The sequence below is a fragment of the Triturus cristatus genome, chromosome 1_2 (genome assembly GCF_964204655.1).
Source record: "Triturus cristatus chromosome 1_2, aTriCri1.1, whole genome shotgun sequence".
Classification (NCBI taxonomy): domain Eukaryota; kingdom Metazoa; phylum Chordata; class Amphibia; order Caudata; family Salamandridae; genus Triturus; species Triturus cristatus.
Genome location: NC_140580.1, coordinates 770074594 through 770099788, shown reverse-complemented (window position 1 = coordinate 770099788; position 25195 = coordinate 770074594). Strand labels below are relative to the sequence as shown.

Genomic DNA, 25195 nt, shown 5'->3' with positions numbered 1-25195 from the left:
CTAAAAGCCTGCAAGATTTTGTTGATTGAGGGGGAGGAAAGGTATTCAGCCAGGGTAGCAATCTTCTTTGCTTTCCATGCATCCATGTGCAACAGCCATTTTGTGGACCCTGTGTGTGTCTATGTATGTGTCATAGGTGTCCTAATCAAATCAACTCAAATGAAATCAGGAATATTTATTTAGCGCACATATCACCCGGAAGTCTCATGGCGCTTGCAGAATACTGAGGAGTTGGTTTGGACAAGAGTCAGTTAATTGTCAAACAGCCATGTTATTAACTCCCTGCGAAAACAATTATGATCAGAGACAATACGTAAATGTAGTGGCAGTTTATTCCAGAGAGCAGGAGCGAGAAATGAAAAAGATCTCCCTCCCTTTCTTATGGCACGGACTTTGAGAGGTGTTAGAAGGGATTTGTTGCTGGATCTTAGAGCCCTGCATGGCCGGTACTAACCTGAGTTTCTTTTTCCAGTAATCGGGATCATTGCCGTACATGTTCTTATGTGTTAGGCAGAGAATCTTAATACGAGTCCGCTTCTGAACATAAAGCCAATGAAGAAGTTTCAAGTTGGGTGCCAAAGGGGATCCCATCGGGAGATTCAGCACTAGCCTGGCAGCAGTATTCTGCAGGACTTGGAGCCTAGTAAGAAGATCTTCATTTATTGAAGACAGCAAAGCGTTTCCATAGTCCATACGGTTGATAATCAGACCTTGGACTAATGGCTTCCTGGCTTCCATCGGGAGCCATAGAAAAACTTTGCGCAAATTTCGCATGATGCCAAAACAGGAGCCAATTAGGTAATTAACCTGATCTTTCATTGATAATTGGTTGTCTATTTGAATACTTAAGTTCCGAACTGATTGTCTTGGCACTGGGCAGGGGCCGGGGGTTTGAGGCCACCAGTCACTTGACCGATGTTTATGTGCTTTGCCAAAGAGAACTATTTCAGTTTTTCCTCCGTTTAGTTATAGATGATTTAAATTCATCCACCTATCGATATGGATCATGAAATCTTTAAAACGTGATTTCGCATCTGTTGGATCTGGGCCAAGGGTGATCAGAACCTGAGTTTCGTCGGCATATGACACTACATCAAAGCCATAGGATCTGTCCACCTTGGCCAATGGAGTCACGTATAGATTAAAGAGCATCGGGCTCAAAATAGAGCCCTGTGACATTCCCATCCTGACTGGCCTATTGCATGAGACGATGTCACCAATCTGAACATCGGTGACTCGATCCATTAGATAACTCCTGAGCCATTTTTGGGCCTTCCCTCGGACACTGATCTCCCAGAGCCATAGATCTAAAATGCTGTGGGAGATGGTGTCGAAAGCAGCAGATAAATCTAGCAGGACGAGAATAGATGGTTGTCCTCTGTCCAATGCTAGCCTGATGTTATCTGTGACCTCTACCAATGCTGTTTGAGTACTATGGGCGGCCCTGATACCAGACTGTGATGAGTCCAGTAAGCCATGGCTCTCTGGATGAATGACGAGCTGTCAGTAGACCAATGATTCAAGCATTTTCCCAATATAAGGGAGAAGTGAGATTGGGTGATAGTTAGTTAAAAGTTTAGGGTCTGCGGTGGATTTTTTTAGGATGGGCCTGACTCTTGCGGCCTTCTATATCTTTGGGACAACAGATTGTGACAGTGAGCTATTAAATAGGCCAGTGAGATGATCTGGTGCAATGGTTGGGAGGAAACGTGGTGGTATAGGATCCACAGGTGATCCGGATTTGATTTTTGGCATAACTCTGGCCACATCTTCCGAATTACACAAAGAGAATTCTTCTAGAATGGGAGGAGAACCCGTGGAAACGATGGAATGATTTCCCGGAATATTTATGTGTTCTTGGGACGTAAAAGAGCTATGAATTACATTGATTTTGTCATAAAAAAATTTGGAAAGGGAGTCCGCCCAGTTCTGTGAAATAGAGACGGATGACTGGGCTGGGGGCGACGTAAATTCTTTTAAGATTTAATAAAGCTCCTTGTTGGAGTTTGCTGCCTTTTCAGTCTGGTTTAGGAGAAACAATTTTTTAGCTTGTCTGATGTTTTCCAGATAGCTACAGTGGATACTTCTGTATTTTTCGCGGTCAGTCGAGCTTTTGTTTTTTCTCCATTTCCGTTCCGCCATCCTGCAGGACAGCTTTACTGTCTTCAGTTGCTCTGTGAACCAGGGAGTGGTCCTGGGTTTAAATTTGACTTTAGTAAGGGGGGCAACTTTGTTTAGTGCAGATGTTATAGCTTCCTCAAGGGAAATTGCTGCCAAATCAATGTTATCTGCTTGACATTTAGGCAGAGGGTTAAATGAGTTGAGAAGGAGATGGGAGTAACTTTCCGCCATGACCTTCGCCATTTTAATTCGTTCTTGAGCTCGGTTTTAGTAATATGGGCTGGGATGGTAAATTTCAGTGGATCATGGTCTGACCATAATAGCGAAGATGGATTTTCCACCGTAATGCCCAGGGAGCTTGTAAATATTAGATCGAGCGTGTGGCCCGCAGAATAGGTGGGGCTTTCCACCATTTGGACACGCCTCAGAGTGCTCATATTGGTAATGAGCTGATTAGTATCTGGGTCAGATAGAATCTCTGCATGGTAATTAAAGTCTCCTATTAAGAGGAAAAGGTCAGTGGCTAACACATGTGGAGCAAATTTCTCTAACAGCTTGTATGTAAAATTGTGTTTTTGGGCCGGCCGGTCTATATACCAAAGCTCCTCTCCTGGTGACCTGAGATAGCCCGTCTATTCTAAAAATACATATTTCTAATTGATCGGTACTCGTAGATTCTAGAGTGGTAATGGTCATACCAGGAGTTGCAGCAATAAGTAAGCCTCCTCCTCTTCTGCCCTTCCTATCCACCCTGGTTATGTTATATTGGGGTGGGAAGGCAGCTACCACATCTGTGGAGGAGTATTCATGTAGCCAGGATTCTGTTACAAAACAGATATCTGGTGACTCCATATCCATAAGGCTCAATATTTCCATGGTATGTTTTGGAATGGAGCGTGCATTGAAATATATCCCCTTTAGCAATTTGGAAGTTTTTCTGTGAGGCAAATTACATAGTATTTGGGGTGTGCTCAATGGTGTTGATTCATTGAGGCGCAAATTCACTTGAATGTTGCTGGTAGCTATGTTGCCCTGGAAAGCTTGTTGTTCTAGATAAAGTTCATTGAAATGTTTATGCTCTTGGCTAGAGTATTGTATCCTTGCCATTTCTGGGCCACTGACCAGAGTGCAGGGGGCGTAGGCAAAATGAAAGAGGGTCCTGGCGGCAGTCTGGCGCGGCCGGGCGCAGATGGACTCGCCTTTGGCGTGCCACCGGAGCGCCGCTGGGCTCGTCCGCTGCACGTCCGCGCCCTGCACCGACCTTATGTAGACCTGGGGAATGTGGTGCAGAAGCTGGAGCGCTGACTACGCTTCCGGGCGAGCAACCGAAGGTGAAGTGTAAGCCTTTCCGTCCCTCTGCTCAATCGGCACAAGCCGTGGCGGATCAGGGACTGCGGCTATTGCTCGAAGACAAAGGATTAGAAGTGAAGACAAGCTACACAAACGGCGCGTTTAAAATTAAAGATAGCAGCGGTGCAAATTTTCATGCAGCAAGTAAAAATCAGTTTTACTGATCTAGCGTGATCAGAAACATAGCGTAGTCAGAAACATAGTGATGACAGGCATAAAACAACAGGACTAACCCTGTGGCCAACACTTCATAGAGTGCCCACTGCTCGTCCGTGCCCTGCGCCGGCCTTATGTAGACCTTGGGAATGTGGTGCAGAAGCTGGAGCGCTGACTGCGCTTCTGGGTGAGCAACCGGAAGTGAAGTGTAAGCCTTACCGTCCCTCCCCTCAATTGGCACAAGCCGTGGCGGAACGGGGACTGCGGTTACTGCTCGAAGACAGGGGATTAAAAGTGAAGACAAGCTACACAAACGGTGCCATTAAAATTAAAGATAGCAGCGGTGAGAATTTTCATGCAGCATGTAAGAATCAGTTTTACAGATCTAGCGTGATCAGAAACATAGCGTAGTCAGAAACATAGTGATGCCAGGCATAACAAAACCGGACTAACCCTGTGGCCAACACTGCACAGACTGTCCTAAGTATATAGAATCCCCCCTCAGACTGATTGTTGCATATATTGACTCTCTTATGGATCCTCTTAGTAAATATGTTGACAGTTTCCTTAAACCCCTAGGCAGGATGCAGCAGTCCTATATAAAGGACTCTGGTCATATGATTTCTAAGCTTGAGGGTTTAGAGTATGATAAGGACAGGGACTTTTTCCATCACCCTTGACATTGAGGTTCTATATACCAACATTCCGCAGGACAATACCATCAATTTCATACATCGAATCCTGGAGGACTCCCGTGTACAGAGAATCAATAATGAGTTCCTTGTATCTTGTGTCAGGATGATCCTAAAAAATAATATCTTCCTATTCAAGGATTAACCTTTTTTTACAACTAAAAGGGACAAACATGGGAGCCACCTGTGCCCCAAATCTGGCCTGTCTATATGTAGGGGAGTTTGAAAAGAAATGTCTATATAGAGGTAGCTCCTTTCTTCGAAAATTTCAAACATTGGTCACCCTTAATTGATGATATTTTCTTCATATGGAAAGGCACAGAGAAAGACTTATTGGACTATATTTCCTGATTAAATCTGGGAGACAGTAATCTACATTTCACTGCTACAATAAGCAGGACCAAATGTGACTTCTTAGATCTCATTATCATAGAAGGTGGAATTATTTTGTAAAACTACTGACAAAAATACGTTATTACACTATTCCAGCTACCACCCTAGAAGACAGGGGGACAATATACCTTTTAGACAATTCCCACATCTTCGAAAAAACCTTACATCCATAACTGATTTTGGCAGACATGCCTATTCCCTTAAAAATAAACTCAAAGATAGGGTACACTAATAAAACGTTCATACAAACGGGCCAGGTATTAAAATAGGGACAGCATGTTTTCTAATGAAAGCAACAAATGATCTATGGACAAGGTGGTCTTTGTTAGCAATTTCTCTGGCAGTAGTAATAAGATAAAAAATGTGATAAAACAAAAACTCAATAATCCTGAATAGTGAACAGGGTAGGAAATTTGAAAAACCACTGTTTGTTTTCAGGCAAAATAGAAATCCTATGAACACTCTAGTCCACACTTATAGAGAGAGAATATCAAATAAGCAAACTGGTGTGGACTGGAATAGGAGAATAGTGGGCAGCTTTCGTTGTGGCAATTGCAGTATTTGCCAACATTGCAATAGGTACCTTAGGGTCTCCTGCCATGGGGTTTCTCATGAGATTCAGTTCCTCACCAATTGTCATAGTGCAAATATAGTTCATCTAATTTTATGTCCCTGTGGAAAGAGGTATACTGGTGAAACTGTGTGTGAATTTAGACTAAGAGTTAATGAACATAAGCCAGCCATCAGGACAGGCAAGATTACAGCTCCCTTAGTTGAACATTTGAGAAAGGCTGGACATAGTGAAACTGAATTAAACTGGTTCATTAACAAAAATTAGAGCAGGAGGAGAGGTGGTTACCTGAACAACATAAGAAAGCTGAGAGAACAATTTACATTTCAAAATTCAACTTTGTTAGGGTAGGAATAGTAGAGAAGAATGGGAACACCTCACTTCTGAAATAAGGCCACTATAGGGAACATTGGGGTTTTTCCTTTCCAGTTAGGTAATAGAAATGCTGCAGAGACCCACTGGATTACAGGTAACAACTTTGACAAGAATGCAGTAAAACGAAAGGACATTTTCAATCCTACGCTTTGTACCGTGTGCACATCTGGTCTCTATATTTATTGTGATTGCAGACTTTGTATTTTTTAAATGGAGCTCAGGTGCTGAGTGCTCTTAACTTTGTCTTGGCACCCTATTAAACATAAAGACCATAAGCTGACACCAGCAGAATCACCAGCTTTCTGTTTAATTATACACAGGTCCGAGTGTCTAGAATCGTGCCTCGGCATTTCCTTTATTATCCTCTATTTCTGTAACTTCACATGGGCCCGAGTATTTAAAAGTCTTCCGTGACATCCAAGGAAACTTCAAAACGAAACTGTGCTGAAATACACATGGGTGTTTTTTGTTTAAACATTACGTTGCTCTAGGACAGTCAACAGTACTCGATTGCTTAATCTTAATTTTAATCCTTCAATGAATAATGGGACTATTTGTATCACAAAGGTTAATTGTTAAACATATGTGCCTAATGAAGAAATATTAATTTGTATTGGGATAGAGAAGTATTTTTTATAACATGGCCACTTTAGTTTAGTTAATCTTTTTCTATAATCCCAATACAGGGTTTACATAGATTCCTACTTGAAAATTATAAAGATACCTGGCCGACCTGAAATTTATCAAGGACAGATGCTGCTTAGGAGAAGGCAGTCTTGTCTCCTTTTTGGTAAGGTTCTTTATGCATTGGACACGTATTGGATGGGACCTTTAGAATGGGCAAAAGATTGAATGAGGTGAAATAACCCACTGTGTTTTGGGTTGTTTTCGAGCTGGCACATATATCATTTATGTTTATAGGTTCCTTTCTTTTGAATATTCTCTTGATGCATTTGTGATGGGAACAATTTCTAAGTCCCGTCAGTTCTGAATGTGAGTAATAAATACTAACACTTCATGTTTGGGTTTGGTTTTCGGTTTGTACTTCCGTGTCAATGAGATTTGTCTTACAATGGTACCAAGGACACTTTTTGATTTCAATACTAAAAGGATCATTTGGCTTTCCAATTATCCCAGGTACAACACCTATTTCCCTTTAGGAGGCTGAGGCACTATGTTCCTGTCTACATCCAAGATTAAATTTGGTTAGTTTTTTTTCAAATAGGTAACAATTATTCTTAACCACCCCTTTTGAGTGTGGTGAAATAGATAGTTATCTGATTTTTTTTTTTTTGAGAACTTTTATTAACCATAGTTGCATCGATTGGCAATGTACAATTCTGCGACAGAGCACCAGGTCAGCAATGTTCGGGTACATACAGTCAAATGTTTAAACACAGCCGTTTAGCCGACAACCCGGAGGTCCGGCGGCGGAGCTCAGTTGTACCTAGATAGAGGATTCAGGTGTGTACATTGCGTGTAAGCGAATCGGTGGTGTTTTTCTGATATGTGTCGCGTTGTTTCTCAGCTAAAGCGCATTGTCCGCGTGTGAGGGGGGCGCTTCGTATCCGCCCGCTGCGCATCATTGTCAGCTAGCTCCTGGGCTCGCAGAAGGATGTGTGCTGGGTGCTGGGTTGTCCGTCAAGCGCCCTGATGTGTGGACATCGGAGTCCCGGTGGCCCGCGTGTAGCGTGGGGTGAAGCGCGTCATGGAGGTTGCAGCGTAGTTCGCAAGGGTGCGCGTGGCGGCCGTTGCTATAATGGAACACATGTTTTGCTAGGGAGCGTAGTCAGTCGCCGAGTTGTGCCCCGGGTGTGCAACGTAAACTTTAGGGATCAAGGTCAGGGTCGAGAACTCGGGTAGTGGCCAGAAGTAGAAGGGTGAGGGGGGGGGGGGAAAAAAGGAGATCCGCGTGCAGCAATGTGTGAGGAGAGAGGGGCTGTCCAGCAGGGCGTAGCCGGTCGCCCGGGGAGCGCGTCGAGTGGCCGATCGTGAGGGAGGGGAGAGGGGGGGGGGAGGAGAAGAGGGGGGGGGGGTCGTCATTGTGCGTGCCCTCCCAGGTAGCAGCGGCAGTAAGTCCCGCGCGTGCGCCAGAGCACAGCGCAAGAAGTATCTGTCAGTAGTAGCCTGTCGCGCGGTATGTGAGATGTGTCAGGGGAATATGCAGGTCGAGGGGGCCAGGAGCTAACCGCACCGGGGTCTCAGACATGTTGCCAGCGATCTAGTAGTGTATCAGTGTCCGCCTAGTGTTTAGGTTATCCCACGGGTTCGGCAGGCCGTCTGAAAGGTGGCGAGGAGGTCATCCCAAAGGTGAGCGATGGGGTACTGCCTGAGTCCCGCAGTTTCCTCACGGAGGAGCACTGCGCTTTCCGCCTGCGCCCAGTTGACGAAGGATGCCCTCCAGTGCCTGATGTGCGGAGGGGCCGTCGCCTTCCAGTGCTTGGTGAGCAAGCGTTTGGCTGTAACAAGTCCCATGTCCCAAAAGCGCGCCTGTGCTCTGTTCGCTTTTGTGCGCTTGTACAGGCCCAAGAGACACGCTTCCCACGTGCGTGGCAGTCGTCCATCCGCGCCGCGCTCGATCAGTGACAGCACGTCGCTCCAATACGTCTGTACGTCAGCGCAGTGCCAGAGCATGTGCAAAAGGTCCGCTCCTGGTGACAAGCACCGCGGGCAGGCGGCATCCGTGCGCAGGAAATATTTATTGATCTTCTCCGGGGTGAGATACGCTCGCTGCAATATGTAATATTGTATGAGCTTGAAGCGGGGGTTGCGTGGAACGTTAACCGGGCTGGCCAGTATCATCGCCCATTCTTTATCTGTCCAGTCTCTGCCCCTGTCCGTCGCCCAGCGTTCTCTTAATGTCGAGGTGGTCAGTCGTGAGTGTGCGAGGAGTGCCTGCACCAGCCAGTGTATGACGTGTGCGCCACTGCCCATAATATGCAGATATTGGATGAAGGTATGCGTCGGCAGCTCCGTCGTCATGTCGCCCCAAGAGGCCGAGAGCGTCTGCATGAGGGAGGCATGCAGGAGAAACTGCCCTGCCGGGAGCGCCGTGCCGTCCGTCAGGGCAGCAAACGTCAGCAAGTCGCCGTCCTCATACAGGTCACCTAGCGTATCTACACCTGCCTGTTCCCACCCTGCCAAATGGGCCTCCGTGAGGGGTCCCGTCGGGCTAGGCATGCCCAGTAGTGGTAACTCCGGAGCGTACGGTGTGGTCGCGCGGGTGAGGCGAAGGCACCTCTGGAAACACCTGCGCGCCACCGCCAGGTAAATCTGGGAGGGGCAGGGCGCACGAGTCAGCGGATGGAACAGCGTGTGGACTTGCGTCCGCGTCCAAGCAACCGCGTGTGAGGCAGTGTCCTCTAGCTGCTTGCCACTCAGCCACCCCGCCACCCATTGCATCTGCGCTGCAAGATAATATAGCTCCAGATTGGGGACCGCTAGTCCCCCAGAGTCAGCAGGCATGTACAGTTTGGCCAGTGCTACCCGCGGCCTTCCCTTGTTCCAGATGAGGGTGCGCAGCAATACCTCCAGGTCGCGGAATATTCTGACGGGCACATACAAGGGCAGGTTTGCAAAGTAGTACAAGAGGCGGGGCAGCACTATCATTTTGGTCAGTGCTACCCTGCTAGGCACGCTGAGGGGCAGGGTGTTCCAGTAGCTAACCTGCGTGCGCACGGATGTGATTGCTCTGAGGAGATTCCCATCTAGGACGTCCGTCGGGGACCTGTAGATCCGTATCCCCAGGTAGCGGAAGGTGGTGGGGTACCACCGCAGCCTGTCTCCTCCCAGTCGGACGTCGCACTCAGGTGTCTCCGAGCCAAAGGGGTAGGCTCCCGACTTGGCCCAGTTAACCCTCAGGCCCGACAGTGCTTCGAAGGTGCGGAAAACGTCAGCGAGGGAAGCAGGGATGGCGGTCATGTCTCTGACGTATAGCAGCAGGTCATCTGCATATAGGGACACCGTGTGTAGGCCGTCCGGCAATGGGATTCCCCATTCCAGTCCGTGCGCTCGGAGCGTCGCAGCCAGGGGTTCCATTGCCAGTGCAAATAGCAACGGCGACAACGGGCAACCCTGGCGGGTGCCTCTGCGGACTCGGATGGCGGCCGAGAGGATGCGACCCGTGCGGACCCGGACGGTCGGCTCACTGTAAAGCAGGGCGATCATGGCGTTATAGCCGCCCCCCAATTGGTACTTCTCCGCAACCGCCCTTAGGTATGGCCACTCGACGGAGTCGAAGGCTTTCTCCAAGTCCAGTATCAGGCATCCCGCCCTGGGCCACTGCCGCGTGGCGTATTCCTGTACCCGGAAGAGCCTGCGGATGTTGTGGGAGGTATGGCGTGTGGGGACGAACCCATTTTGGTCCCGGTGTACAAGAGTGGGTACGTGAGGGGCCAGCCTCCTAGCCAGTGCAGAAGCAAGAATCTTATAGTCTGTGTTTAGAAGAGCCAGTGGGCGGTAAGAGCCCACCCGCGTGCCGTCCCTGTCCGGCTTAAGTATAGAGACCAGCGTGGCTTCGTTCAATGTTGGGGGCAGGGCAGCGCCCTCCGCCGCCGCCGCGTACATGCGCAGGAGCTCCGGGATTAAGATATCCGAGCCAGCCTTGTAGAATTCAGCCGGTAGCCCGTCCGGGCCCGGAGTTTTCCCGTTGGAGAGCTGAAAGATGGCCTCTCTAAGCTCGTCCGCCTCCAGTGGAGCGCCGAGTTCGTCTTGCTGAGCGATAGTCAATTGCGGCATCGGCAGAGGGGAGAGATAGTCTGCAATAGCAGCGTAGGGAACCGCGAGCCGGGAGCGGTACAATGCGGTATAGTGGGCAGTAAAAGTGTCATGGATGCCAGCTTGCGTGTACTCCAGTTCCCCACCCTCGCCCAGTATGGCCGTTACCGGCTTGGAGCGGGCATCCCGCGAAATCAGCCACGCTAGAAGCTTGCCTGGCCTGTCACCAAGGCGGTGAGTCCTCGCCGAGTGTGCCGCGTAGTTGACATGGCGAAGTCGCTCCAGGAGGCGTGTATGTTCCGAGCGGGCGTCCTGTAGCGGGCCCTCGTCTCCCTCCGCCGCCTCCTCCTCCCGCGTAAGTAAACTCGTTTCCAGCCTAGTGAGATCTCCCTCTAGTTGGTGTCTGATCTGCCCCTGGGTGCGCAGACAGTGACCCCGTATCACGGCTTTGAAGGCATCCCACTCCACCCTCGAGTCCGTTGCTGTGCCAGTGTTGTCCTCGAAGTACTGCGCAGTACGCTCGAGTAGGGCAGCACGAAAAGCCGCATCTAGTAGCAGCGCTGGCTGCAGGCGCCATGTGGGGACAGGGGGGTGTGGGTGGGCCCAGGCTACGGACATGAAGTGCGGATTGTGGTCTGAGTGTGTGCGGCCCATGTATTGCGCGTCCGTCACATGAGGTAGGAGGTCTGTGGATACCATGAAGCGGTCTAGGCGGACGTACAGGTCGTGAGCGCCAGAGTAATAGGAGTACGACCGCGTCCCCGGATTGCGCTGTCGCCAGACATCGTGTAAGTCCCATTGCGCAGCCCACTCCAGCAACGCCTTCGTGGCTCCCCTGGTAGGGGCGTTCGCGGGGGGCGGGAAGGAGCGATCCAGCGTGGTGTCTAAGGTGCAATTATAGTCGCCCCCTATAATCCACGAAGTGTCATGCCAGGGCGCCATAGTCGTTGATAGCCGCGCCAGGAAGCCTGCTTGTTCGATGTTGGGGGAGTAAAGGGACATCAACGTGATAGGGTGACCATCTAGCCTGCCTCGCGCGGCCGTGTATCTGCCCTCGCTGTCTATCGCAATGTCTGTGGCCTCCCACGGGGTCCCCGGGCGGATCCATATCAGTGTTCCACGCGCGAATGAGGAGTATTCCGTGGCGTAGAGTTGTCCCCGCCATCTACGGTGTAGTGTCCGCACCTCAGCGCCGTTCAGATGCGTCTCCTGAAGCAGCGCTACGTTAATTTTGTGCCGCTTTAGGTACGAATAAATATGGTAGCGCCTAGCCGGTGTGTGCATCCCCCTGACATTCCAGGTGCATATTTGGGTACTAGCCATTACTGTCCTGTGTGTGGGGGTCTCCCTCCGCCCCCAAGAGCGCATCCCCCCATCTCAAGGGCCCCCCGGGGCCAGCAGCCCGCACCCGCTGCGTAGCTACAGCTAGTGATGTGCATGCAGTGTCGTGATCTCCAACAGGGTGAGGGAAGAGGGAAGAAAGGGTGCATAGAAAGTCGAAACGTGGCAACTAAATAAAGAGAGATGAGAACTTGTAGAATACCAAAAGGTCGGCTGCACAACAGGTCGCCGTCCAAACACTCAAGCGAGTTTACGAACTAGACAGTCTCGGGGGGTGGGTGAAGTATCTTCTGAACAACAACGGAAGCAATGTAGGTTCGGAAGCGCCTCGCATGCCTCCCAGGCGTTGTGTACATGTTGCTGCCGGTCGGCGGGCGTCCGATGGCCATAGTTCACGGCCGCAGCAGCTGTGCGCCCAGCCATCATGTCAGCGGGGGGCTGGGATGCCCATGGAGAGGGGGGGGGGGAAGGGGGAGGGCGCGGGCACTCTCCCCCCCACGACCCCCCAATAGTAACAAGCCGAGCATGCGGCAGTAAAAGGTGCCTCTGCATGAGTGTGAATCAGGTGTGTAGGCCGTGCGGCCATAAGTAGAAATTGTACTTACAGTGTCCGGCCCCACAGGCGGGCCCCCCCTCAGCGCCGTCAGCGTAGGTGCCTAGGCCTTTCAAGCAAGTTCAGGTCCGTAAGGGGCCATCTCGTAGGGATTCGGGAGGTCGGCAATGTACGTCAGGTGGCATCACATTTCCGGGGCACCTCAGCCAAAGAGGTCCACTGTTTGCGGTGTGACCTCCGGGGGTCCTCCAGATTCCTGTGTGTCCGGGATGCCGTAGATTGCCTCGTCGTCCGTTGAGTGGGCCGTCGGGCTGGCGTCCGGCCGAGCCGACGACGCCGGAGAGTTGCTAATCTCTGCCACCCTGCGCAGGGCGTCCCGCTGCTCCTGATGAACAAGGTCCGCTGGCGGGGAGTGGCTCGGTGTCCCGCCGGTTGGCGGCGGTGTGGGCGACCCGCGGTGGCGTCGTCGTCTTGGTCCCCTCGGTCTTTCCATCGCGCCTGTTCCCGTCGTCTGTCGCGGCGCGGCTGGCATTCCGCCATCAAGCCAGGCCTCCGCGTCTTCGGGACTCGTGAAGAAATGGGTTTTGTCGTGTGCCACCACTCGCAGTTTGGCTGGGAAGAGCAGCGAGTACTGGAGGGCCGCTTCACGCAGCCGTCGTTTGATGGGCAGGAAAGAGTGTCTTTGCCGCTGTACTCGCGCCGTGTAGTCCGGGAAAAACATCACTGTCGCGTTGTCAATGGTAATGTCCCCTAGGTTTCTGGCCCCCCGTAGGATGGCATCGCGGTCCCTGTAGTTGAGGACTCGGAGGAGAAACGGCCGAGGGTTAGAGCCCGGAGGTGGTGGTTTCGCGGGGACGCGATGGGCCCTTTCCACCACGAAGTGCGGGGAGAGCGTGTTGTCCGGTAATAGGTCCCGTAGCCAGTCCTCGACCTTGCGGACAGGATTCGCCCCTTCCCATCGCTCCGGGATGCCCACCAGGCGGATGTTGTTCCTTCGTGCCCGGCCTTCCGCGTCCTCAGCCCTTCCCTCTAGTAGTTCCACCCGGTGTAGAAGGTCGCTCACCCCGGCTTCTGCTCGTTTCGTCGCTGGCTCGACCTCTGCCATGGCGTCTTCCAGCGCGGTGGTGCGCGTTTGCAGCTTTTTGTGGTCGGCTCTGAGGTGCGTCAGGTCAATTGCCACACTGTCTATGCGGGTCTCCAGGGAGGCGCGCGTCTGCTGTAGCGATTCCTCCATCCTCTCCATGGCCGCCAGGACACTGTCCAGTTTCGCCGTCACATGGTCCGTATCCATCGCAGGCCTCGTTGGCTCGTGGCGCCTCTTCTCCGCCGTCAACCCCGGTCCGGAGCGGGTTCGCGCCCCTCTAGGCATGGAGCCAGCAGCGCGCGGAAGGCGACCCCCCCTGTCGTCGTGGGGTAGGGGGGTGCTGCTCCGTTGATGCCCTGCTTCAGCGGGATGGGGGCGGCTCACCTCGCCGTGTCTCACCGTCTCAGCCAGCCAGGCCGTGTCGCCCTCGCCGCGTGTTCAGGGGCTCAGCCAGTGGGGGGCTCAGTCGCAGCCGGGTCAGCTCTCAGTGTCCCTCTTCTAGTCCGCGGGGCGCCCCTGAGTCCTTCTTCCCGCGTCGGCTCGTATCGTAGCACGTGGCGCAGGGGTCGCGTTGCGTGTGTGCGCCAAGGAGGCCCAGGTCTGCGCTCCCCCAGCGGTTCCAGGGCTCCGTGGGTGGTGACAGCGTGTGTTGGCACCGTCTTTTCCGTGGCGTCACAGGGGGGTCCCCAGGTGAGTTCAAGCGTGGCCTCCCCGTCGCCAGTCCGCCCTCGTCGCAGTCGTGGGCCGCCGCTCGGCGTCGCGGTAGCTCCTCCTCAGCCTCGGGCCTAAGGGACAGGGCAGCGCCCCGGTCTCGCGTAGTCGCGAGCCGCGGCCGCGCGTCCTGTAGAGCGGTCACGGCCTCGTCCGTGGGGCCGGCGCGGTGTTCCACCGCCGATTCGCCTCAAACTTGGCCAGGTGGCGGAGAAAGCTCCGTGGAGGGCCCGCCGACCAAATCCGCAACGTTCAGGATTGTTGCAGCGGAGAAGCGGCCCGGGGCAGGAGGGCTCGATCGGGAGCTCTACCCGGGCACGTCCGCTTCCATCGCGTGCTTAGCCACGCCCCCGAAATAGATAGTTATCTGATGGTATGGAAGGGAAACTGAGGAATGGATGTTAGACTCTAACCATGACACTTTTTGGTCAAGGATGAGATGGTGTATTTGTGCTACAACCATAATTGTATGCCACAGGATACTGGGTCTGCACATATATGTGAATATGTTTAAGTCATGGATATTGTTTTGTATTATTGGTGTCTGTTTACGTTGTTTAAAGATTTGATTTACAGATGTATGCTTTAAATGTTATGTTAACACGTTTTTATAGATATTCTTTTTGGGAGGAGAGAATTGATATATTAGTCCTGAGGAAGGTGGTATATTCAATTAAGACCACCGAAACGCGTCAACAGATTTCACAACCACGACTCACAGTGCTTGCATGAGTATAATATGTCAGTGAACTTATTCAACGATACCCAATGACACTATTTATGAGAATGTTACTCTTTCTGAATAATTGATTGGAGTATTTAAGATACTTTGCCTCCCCTTGGGCTGTTAACCACACCTGACTTATTGTTTTTATTTATATGTGATGTATTGTTGATTATTGTCATTTATATTTGATGTATTTTTGATTGTACTCTTTATGTTGTATATGAAGGTACACTGTTGGGTTTCTTCATAATATTTTTATGGATTGTTGTTTTGCTAACCATTTTGGATTCCATTCTGTGTATGTGTTTTCATAAAGGACCAGTGTTAGCAAATTTGGATGAGTGTGGAGACTGCCTGTAAGTAGATATTTATGTAAGGGGAATCTTTTGGTACTTTGCCGGTGGCCTTTTTGTCTTTCTTCTTCATGCCTCCTTCTTTGCTGGCCAAGCAGTGAAGAGCGAACTCCACACATAAAGAGAGAGGCATGTCCTGAGGTTCCCTGGCTGCAGGAGCATTGTAAGGAAATCAAAAACCTGTGTCCACCCAGTGGAAGCATTTTCAAAGCTTTCACCAGGTCGGAGAGCTGGACCTGGGGGATGGGGGCCCAAGGCCCTTAGAGGCTCGGGGGGGGGCATATGTCCTCTCTCATATAATTATATGTGGCCCCTCCCCTTACATTTTTAATTGGCCTCAAGAATGGGGTCCCCAGGACCTCAGTGAGGCTTGGTGAGGGTGGCTGTGCACCCCATCTTCTTTCATATTGTGCCGGCCTCGGTGGGATAGGGTTTCCAGGGCTGAAACTGAAGCTCAGGGAGGAGGGCCATGCGTACCCTCCCCTTTGTTAAAAACGGTGGTCACCAGTCACCATTTCATTTTTTATATGATGGTCCCACGCAATTACCTTTTTAAATTTTTATTCCAGGGTGTGTTCCTCAAGGACCTACCCACAAGGGCTAGGGGGTTAGGATGTCTCTACCCTGCACCCTTATATGTTTTCAATAACAAACTCAGGAAATTAAGTCCCACAGTCCTGTTATGGCTGTCTGCAACATTTTTTCTCATGTTGCAGGCAACCAACCCGAATGTTCACTCCCTCAGGAGCCTTACTACTGTGGGATCATGTTGGCCCAAGGGAAAAAATACCCTACGCCAATTAGAGTGCTGTATTTTTTTAATTGGGTTAGATGGACTCTTTGAAGAGTCCCTCAAACCCAATAGTCCAGATATACATATATTTGTGAGCCTTCAGATCTCCAAAAATACTGAACAAATTTACACCAAATCACAAAGAGCATGCTTTCTGAACCAAGATATTGCTTCCTGGCATGACAAAAAAGAAGCAAGAAAACAAAACAAGCATTGGCAAGACCAATAACTCTTGCCTATGCAAGAGCTATTTATGTTTTAGCCATGCTGTACACTAGCGTGACTGTTGTTCAGCATGGCTAACATTTTGTGCTGTAGAGGAGAGTGGTGTGGAGTGGAGTGTTGTAGAGTGGTGAAGAGTGTCGTAAAATGGACTGGAGTGTGGTAGAATGGACTGGACTGTCATAGAGTGGAGGGGCGTACAGTGTAATAAAGTGTTTTGGAGAGTGGAGTGGCGTAGAGTGGCATAGAGTGGAGTAGTCATAGAGTGGAGTAAAGTCATAGAGTGGCGTAAAGTGGAGTAGAGATGTTGATTGATGTAGAGTGGAGTGGCGTATAGTGGGGCAGAGTTGAGTAAAGTAGAGAGGGGTAGAGTGGAGGGGTGTAGAGTGGGGTAAAGTGTCGTAGAGTGTAGTGTAGTGGAGTAACGTAGAGCGGAGTGGTGTAAAGTGGAGTGGCATGGAGTGAAGTGGTGTAAAAATTCATAAAGTGGAATGGCATAGCATAGCGTGGAGTGATGTAGAATGGAGTAGAGTGTCATGGAGTGGACTGTCCTACAGTGAGGTGGCATAGAGTGGTATAGAGTGGAGTGTGGAGTGTGGTGTGATGGAGTGGGGTTTTGTAGAGTAGAGTGGAGTGATGTAGACTTGAGTATCATAGAATGGAGTGGCTTAGAGTGGAGTTTGCATGGTGTGTTAGTGCACTGCCATTTCAGACACCACATTTTCAATTGAAATGACCATTACATTTGCACATACAGTTTACTCATAAAACTATACGGCACACAAATGGCAATGTGTGGAAATTACATTACCTAGTGTCCTGATTTGTTTTAATCGTTTTAAAATATTTGTTTTCACCACATATCTGAATGTACATTTTTTTCCATCCTGTGCTTCATTTGTGCATTCATAATCTGATATATTTTGAAATATTTACACAGTTCATTTACGGATATTTACATTTTATTGTGTGCTCGAAAAAAACTTTTATTTCCTCTCATTTTGAAATCAGATAAAGAAAAGTAAACTCCAAGCTCCCTCAGAAGACAGAGCCTGACATTTGACCTCTGTCATTGAACACACAGTAAATGTGACAAGATGAGAACAAAATATAAAGGCCCGAGTACAGAAAGGGAGGACTCGTGGAAGACATATTAAAACAAATTAAGTCACAAAATAGAAAGCATGAAAATATGAGCTGCAAACCACAAAGGCAATGGTAAGCAATGAGTGGAATGCATTCCTAGGGAATTTTTCAGAATGCCCACACAAAGTCTGTTCTCAACCAGAGGCTTTGACCTAAAAATGGGAAAGATAGACATAACAGGGATGGATGGGGTAAGATTAGGAAACACAGCTAGGGAAGAACCAGGAGTAGGCTAGAGACAGTGGCCCTTCCTGTTCAAAATGGCTAGGCATGTGCATTGCACAACATGCCATTTCGCAATGGTTTTTAATGTGAAATGCGCCTTCGCATACTTTTTTTGTGTGAGAAGCAGGGAGACGCATTTTATGTCATTACAGGTAATCATGCATAATTTCTCGCAAATAGGACAAATACAGTGCATAATGAGCTGTTCATCACTGAGGAGTGTGCACTCAGAGCACAGGGAGATGTTCATCACCGCTGAGGTGTTGATCATTAAAACTATGGCCTACCATGCTGAACTGTGCATCACTGAGGAGTCGGCAAAGCATATTGAGCTCTTCATCACGTGGCCATTGATGAGAACAAAGTGTTTATCAAGCGTTCACAAAAGAGAAAAAGAACATGCGCAGTTTATCCCACTGTACAGAAGGTTTATTGTGGGATGATCATGCATGAGGTCCTGGGCAGTCCTTGGGGAGCTGTGCTTGTGAGAAGCAGCATTGGTCACCTCCGCTTTAAATGATGATCCTGCACAGCCGACACTGTGCTCCTCGTCATTGTGAAGCACCAAGAGAAGACAGTGAGCTACGCACCTGAGGAGAGCAGACCGTACACTGTCAGCAGTTAACTGGAGAAACAGACAGTGCACTCTGACGTAGTCACTGGATTATCAATAGAAACAGTTCATATTGAGCCGTTCTCCTAAGATGCACCGAAAAGCCACAGTGGGATATGCGTTACATGAGGAGCAGGCGCAGTCCGGAGTCAACATTTTCTCCTGAGCAGTAAGACAGTGCTCAGTGGGCTGTTGATCTTGGGAGCATGAACCGCGCTAAGTAAGTTGCCCACCAAATGAGCACAAAGAGATCACAGTGAGCTGGTCATGGGTTACCTGTAGTTTTTGAGCACAGGCCTCTAAGTAACCTATTAGTAGATTCTTTATCCATGGACCCAGGTTGACACCTCTATGTGGATGAGATTCCCATAAAACATGTAGGAATTACCTCTGGCAGAAGAACTGTCCATTGACCAGTTCATACCAGCCATCTTTCACCAGGGTCACAGAAAGAAGATGGATCCCAACTACAGATCTGCAGAGACAAACAATCAACAGCTGTGCCGGTCTGGATTTTGTTTCGCCCTCAACCCCTCCCAATGTTCCCTTATATTTTAGTCTAAGCTCTGGCTATTAATTTTTTGGACCACTGAAAAACCAGTCCCAGCACTCTGTCAGAAGAACCCTTAAGGATTTCTGGGGGAGGTGAGGCCTTAAACGTGATCTTCTACCATTCCTTAAGGAAGTATCCTGCTTCGACTACCTTGCAAAGTGGCAGTTGGTTGGTGGTTGTATTTTTCAGAACACCAATCTTAAGAAAACATAACGTGAAGGCTAATTAGCATATGCACTGCACAATGACGTTGCATGTAGTGGTGACACAGAAAGTGATGTCACAGTCCTAACATATCCTTTCCTTTAAAGGAATGGGCCTATTTTACAGTTCAAGCCAAGATACAAGTGTCCTATAAAGTCTCTCTGAATGCAATGATCCCATAGGTGAAATTACATGCATTCTAAAGAAACACAAAGCTTTGCCCATTACCTCCAAATTTGTAGAACTTTTTCTTCCTCTAGGGTGTTAAAGCTTCCGGACTTCACTCCGCTTCACCGAGAGTAAAGGTATATCCACAAACCCCCTTTGCAGGTCAGGAATCAAGAGTTCTTGGTGCAGGATGTCCATTTGGTGGCAGTGGCATAAGAAAACGTGAGTTAGCCCCCCTGCAAGATATGATGAAGGGGCCTCTCATACTCACATCAGTAGGGGCTGAGGGGGCACGCTCCAGTAATTGGTAAGCCTGCCCCCCCCCCCACACCGCAGGGGCTGCCTTTGTTACACCCCTGTTTAGTGGTACATCTGTGGGTACACAAACCTAAGATGGCTTTTGCAACTCTCCCTGCAAATATGTGAGCTCGGGAGGTGGAAGTAGAGAGCGTTTGGAGGGAGCAGAGGGCTCTAAAGTGCTGCTGCAAAGGGCAGCTCGGGGCAGAGTACAAAATGAGCATACAAGGGTCAGTTTGTGTGGCAGAGGGAGGTATCAGTTTAGAGATTCAAAGTGTCCACAGTGATGGCAGTCCACCTCTCGACCTGCATGCAGCTGGAACTGTTTGCTAATATGGTGAAAGCCTTTGAATTTGCCCTTTTTATTGCAGGCTTTGCAATTTGCAAGGCTTGGAAAGTTTGTTTTAAGAAGTTCGAAGTTGATAATCGCTTGACTTCAAAGTTTGGCTCACCCCTTCACTACGAGTTAGCCAATAAACTACAATACGTGCCGTAACTCAACACAACACACACGCACATCCTCTGTATCATGAAACAATTGAACGAAAGTGTTTTTATATGACCTAATGACACTATTGTAATTGAATAGCTGTTCAAAATATTTTGCATAGGTTTGCCACCAACGGTAGATGTGCACTACCATAGTCATCCTTGACCAGTGACAAATGTCTTTGAATCTTCCATAGATTTGATTAGGAAGCATGGGGCTTGAGGACGTAGTTGTTTGTCTTGGTTGCGTTGTCTCAGATGGCCTGGATGGTGAGACAATCTGCTCCAGTTTTGAAGGCTGTTGTGGTGTGACGAGCTGTCTAGGAACTATATGTAAAATGACTGGGCACAAAAAATATCACTGGATTACACACTTACCCAGATAAGAACTTAATCAACCTACAAGAAGATATGGAAGGAAAAGCTTTTTTGATCTAAATCAAAAAAATACATCATATGTGTTAAGTGAAGGAAGTGTACTGAATAGAGCAGCAACTGTGTGAAGATGAATGTTTCAGCGCATGTGACTCCATCAGTTACAACAACATCTAATACAATGGAATACTCTGGACTCACCAACACACAGTCCCATGCAAGAAAGAGTTTGAACAGTTCCCAAAGTGTACTAGCTGATTCGCTTATGCTATTAATTGAAATGCGGTTTTACTCATAAAATATCAACTGTATTAACTCATCTGTGTTGATTTAATTTGCTCTCCAATAGTTCTGAATCATTTTTTGCCAGCTTCTCTCCAATATCACCTCAGCATGAAAGGATGCCAAGAAGAGCATGTGAGTGCATTTAAGGTTCAGTGCAGAAATTACAAGGCCTTAAAATGGCCTTAGTACTTAAATATTGTTTACAATACATGGCAAAGTGAGATCTGAAGTTTAACTGATCCACACTCATCAGCTTTGAAGCTCCTAAAAGTATGAAGCATAATTTAAAACAAAATGAATTTACAAGCAGCCATCTGGTATATACGGCATCTCAATCTGGGACCCTGCCTAACCTTCCCTTCTTCAGTGAGGTCCTTAAGACGATGATATCAGCCATTTTAGTGATTGTAGTTCTATTACAATTAGATGGACCTAATTTGAATATAAATTGGGATAGTAAGATGACCCCATAAGCTGTGTAATAATGCATCCTTTTTGCGTTTTAGGTATTGTGGAATGTATTTGTAAAGATATCTACACTCTGTGTGCAATATAGACATCAAGTGTGTTGGTTTTGCGTTTGTCACCTTTTTTCTTAATCTTTTTGCTTTTTCATTAATTTTTTATTTTTTTCATGCATAAGAGTGGTTGTATATACAAGAGTCCTGAAATAGGGGCAGGATTCTGCGAAACATGATTGGCCAAGTGTAAAAGATGTGACTATGATGAAGTTCAGGATTGGGTCATCTGTTTGATCTAACCATTGGATTGGTGCTAACTTGGACTATTCAAATCACATCAAATTAAATAGAATTGGACGTAATAATCGCATCTTGGATCCGGACATGATGAACTTTTGTAATATAGGAGTTGATATTTGAGAGGGATGTGAATAACTGATCGATAGAAATGGAAACCGTAACTTTTGTATAGTAAAGGATGAAGAGTTTATAGAGATTTGTTCGCCCGTATTCCATGTTTATTTCCTTTCTTTTGTGAATGATCTGAATTTCGGTCCCCTTTTGTTGATCCATTAACTATGGTACAGGACAGAGAGGTTACAGATCGAACAGGGTCTGGAGATGAGCGCAGAGCTGAGTCAACGGAATAACCTCTTATATTTATTAATACCTGACAACATTTGCCATTTTGACATTGTGCCATGGCTTATGTATTTTCTATTGAACCGTGTTAGTTTAGTTGGTGCACCATGAAGATGACACAATGCTAAACTTCTCCGTCAATCACTATATTGGTTGGCGGTAGATGATAGTGTCACTTTGAAGATTACCTACTGTGCCATAAGGCTCTGATGGGTAGGGCTTATGAATTCCTAACCAGAGGAATCCAAAGATTTACTCTTGCCTGTCCCCAACGATAATGATCTAATCATCTGGGTCTCTTTGAACTTTTCTCGTTTTTTTGAAAAAACACAAAACTCTGAAATTTGGTTTTGGAAAGTGTACCCCTATTGCAAACGACACTTCCTGAGTTAAATGCAGGCTATGTTTCAGTATGAATTTAAGAAAAATATTTGCCTGACTTCAGTGGCTCCTGTGCTGTACATAGGCCTGTTTGACATGCAGAGGAATGTTCTAAAGCCCCAGCAGAATGTGTGTTTGGTTGCAGCCTACTATGCAAATTATTTTATTCATTCATTCATTTTTCAATTCTACTCCTGAGCACGGCATTCATAAATTACATTCATCCCTTGAATATGTCTGAGAGTCTGTTTTTTGCCCCATCCTGATGTTGAATGCCCTGGCCATGTTCTCAACTCCTGAATTGTGGGCCGCTAACTTACTCTCTAAACGTAATCTGGTATTCCGTGAGCATGCCCGACCCGATACCTGGAACGTCTGACAAACTTCAGAAGCCCCCATTAAGGTTTCCATGGGCATGTGCTTGGTCCCGTACCTGTGGTTTGGTTTCATCCTCATCCTTGTAGTAGAAGAGCTGGTCTCCACGGAGAACAAACCATCGCTGCTGCCAGTTCTTCATGATGTTCCTCTGTTTCTTCAGCCATCCTGATTTAAGTACTCGGTCCATGGAGCTTGGGGATGGAACATGACTGGAGAAAGAGCTGTTGTGGTCCCCCATCACCAAGCTCTTCGATCGGGCTGCAAACAAAGGAGGAAGAAAAGACAAGAGGTCAGGGGACAGGTGAAAGACACAAAATCCATGTCATTGGGTGCAGAAGCTGCAATAACAGACGGTGGCAGCCCAGGATGTGCCTGCTCATCTGTACATTTGTGAACTTGAGTAAATATAGCTAACATATACCTGCTGAAGATAAGACGCCTGCATGTACCAGAAAAACCTTGGTCAATGTGAGCTTGTTTTATAGATCTTGTAGTGGCTCAGTATGCACTAAAACACCTACACGATAAATAATCTTTTTGTTATGGAGTAGACAGTGTTTCATTTTAATTTCCTAATACTAGTTTTATGCAGCTACCTCCTATGATCAGCATCGTGAAAGCTTCCAGATAATGTAGGAAGAGAGCTGGAACCTTTGAGCAAGCCTGTGTAATCCTCATAATCGGTTACAACTATTATGAAACTACACATCCTGGGCCCGGGCAGTTATTGAGGTGGCCTACCAATATTATAGCAATATTTAAATCATACCAAGTATGGCACCCGCTTCTATTTGAGGCTTATCATCCAGCTACTGCAACCCTTATATTCTATGGGCACTGCTACACCATAAGACTTCCCAGTGCACATACACAGTTACAGTCTATAATAGTGCGCATGTTGCGTTCTGGTGCACTGTAAATATTTTGCTCAGTTTGCAGCAGCCATTTAAATCTAAAGAGCAATCCAAGCCCCTTGTACCATCTGTGGTGCCTGTCCCCTCCATAACAGCCTTTAAAGCCTACAATGATATGGGGACTTGATCCTGGTCCTTTGTGATGTGCTCCATCTAGGTTTGCAACAATGTAGGGGCATAATTACAAAGGAATAGCGGCGTTAAGCTAAAATTGCAAACGCTGCACACTGCCATTCTGAAAACGCAGGGATGCGCAGGATTCACAATGAAATGGTGCACCCCTACGTTATTCCTAGCGCTTCTGCTAAATTCAGCAGCCTAGCGCCAACGCAGGCACCCTTGCACCATAGTGCAGGGTACCTGCATTGAGGGACTGATTATTTATTTGAAGGAATTTGTCCCTTTCTGCACATAAACAATCACTAATGGTGATCTGTAACTCCTGTGTGTGCTGCATTGTGCACACATAGAAGTTGCAAAATGCCATATTTTAAATGATTGTTTATGTGCAGGAAGGGACAACTTCCTGCACATAAACAATCATTCATGGCGATTTGCTGTTTTTATGTGTGCTGCACAATGCAGCACACATAGAAACTGCAAAAATGAGGAGAAATTAATAATTTCTCCTCGTTTTGCCATGTTAAGCCCAGGTTATTTTCGGTCTTAATTATGGTGCTGCCCCATATTTACGCCACCCTTGTAAATGGATGGCTGTGCCAAAATCAATGGGTGATGAAGCGGAAAGCCCACCGCATCACCCGTTACCCACCCCTTTCACGCTAAGTGTAACGTGAAAGGGGGCCTTATTGACAAGGCAGCGCTAAGCCAAGTTAAGTGGCTTAACGCCACCTTGTAAATAAGGCGAAAGGTTTATCGCCACAGGATCGTCACAAAAGTGACAGCCCTTGTAAATATGCCCCGTAGTTTTGCAGACTGGTGCTAATTGGTTGTCCTGTCTAGATCACGGCAACCACTTCAGAGTAAATACCACTGAATGAGAAAGGAGTTTAAAGCAGTTGCAAGGATAGCTTGAGCTGAGTTAATAGCTTCAGTGAGTTGGGCACAAGCATCCGAGGCACAGAACAGTTGGAATATTTAAAAAAAAAATGGGGGTAACTTTCTGAATCTGAGAATGTATCAAAAGCAGTTTTCTTAAAATTAGGGACAGAAAATTGTAATCAGTGGCCCTAAAGGACAGCACAGTGTTCTGTAAGGCTACCTCGTAATTAAATATATAAATTTAAGGGCCTGCTTTTTAGTTTCCTGACAAGATAAGGTGGAGCCACCCCATAAAGAGCTTTGTGCATTAGGGATCCAATTTAAAATCTCATCAGGTTTGCGATGAGCAAGAAATGCTGAGACTATCCGAGGCCTGAGATATGATCCGTATTCCTCTGTCAACCCATTATAAGCAATCTGAGAGAGCGTAAACATTATATCAGACAGTTGGGATCTAATGTTGAGTCAATTATAATGTCCGATTCAGACTTACTCAGGACAGACAAATACTTCTTCTTTGGTAGGTTGGAACACCTGCTTCAGTTCAAGGTGAAAGCTTTACTTAGTGTGTAAACCTCGGGATTCAGGGAGTGATCCCTAGTTCGCCATTTATCCAGGTTCATCTAATTTTATTCAGAAGGCTGTGATGCCACATAGTTCGGAAGACACGTATAAACTGTCTGATTCTGCAGAGACCACTATTTTCACTTTTTTTGTCTCCTTCTCTGCTAGAGATATACCTACCTTTGGATTCAGAAATTAGTAAAAAGCAATACATTGAAAACAAACTCCCTCTTAGTTATTTGTAGGTTGATCATATCCCTCGTCCTTCTCTGACTGCATTTCACCAACTTCCCAATAGTCGTTATCACCTTTCACACTGCAATAGGTACCATGACCTTTA

The 25195-nt window shown here is 47.8% G+C and overlaps 1 protein-coding gene across 1 annotated transcript in view; it reads right to left on the bottom strand.

The window, feature by feature from the left end:
* Nucleotides 1-25195, bottom strand: part of ARHGAP22 (Rho GTPase activating protein 22) — a 399917-nt gene that overhangs the window by 276682 nt on the left and 98040 nt on the right. The window contains exon 2 of the mRNA XM_085608768.1: nt 22431-22633. Within this exon, the coding sequence (XP_085464894.1) occupies nt 22431-22633 (203 nt within the window). The remainder of the gene's footprint in view (nt 1-22430; nt 22634-25195) is intronic.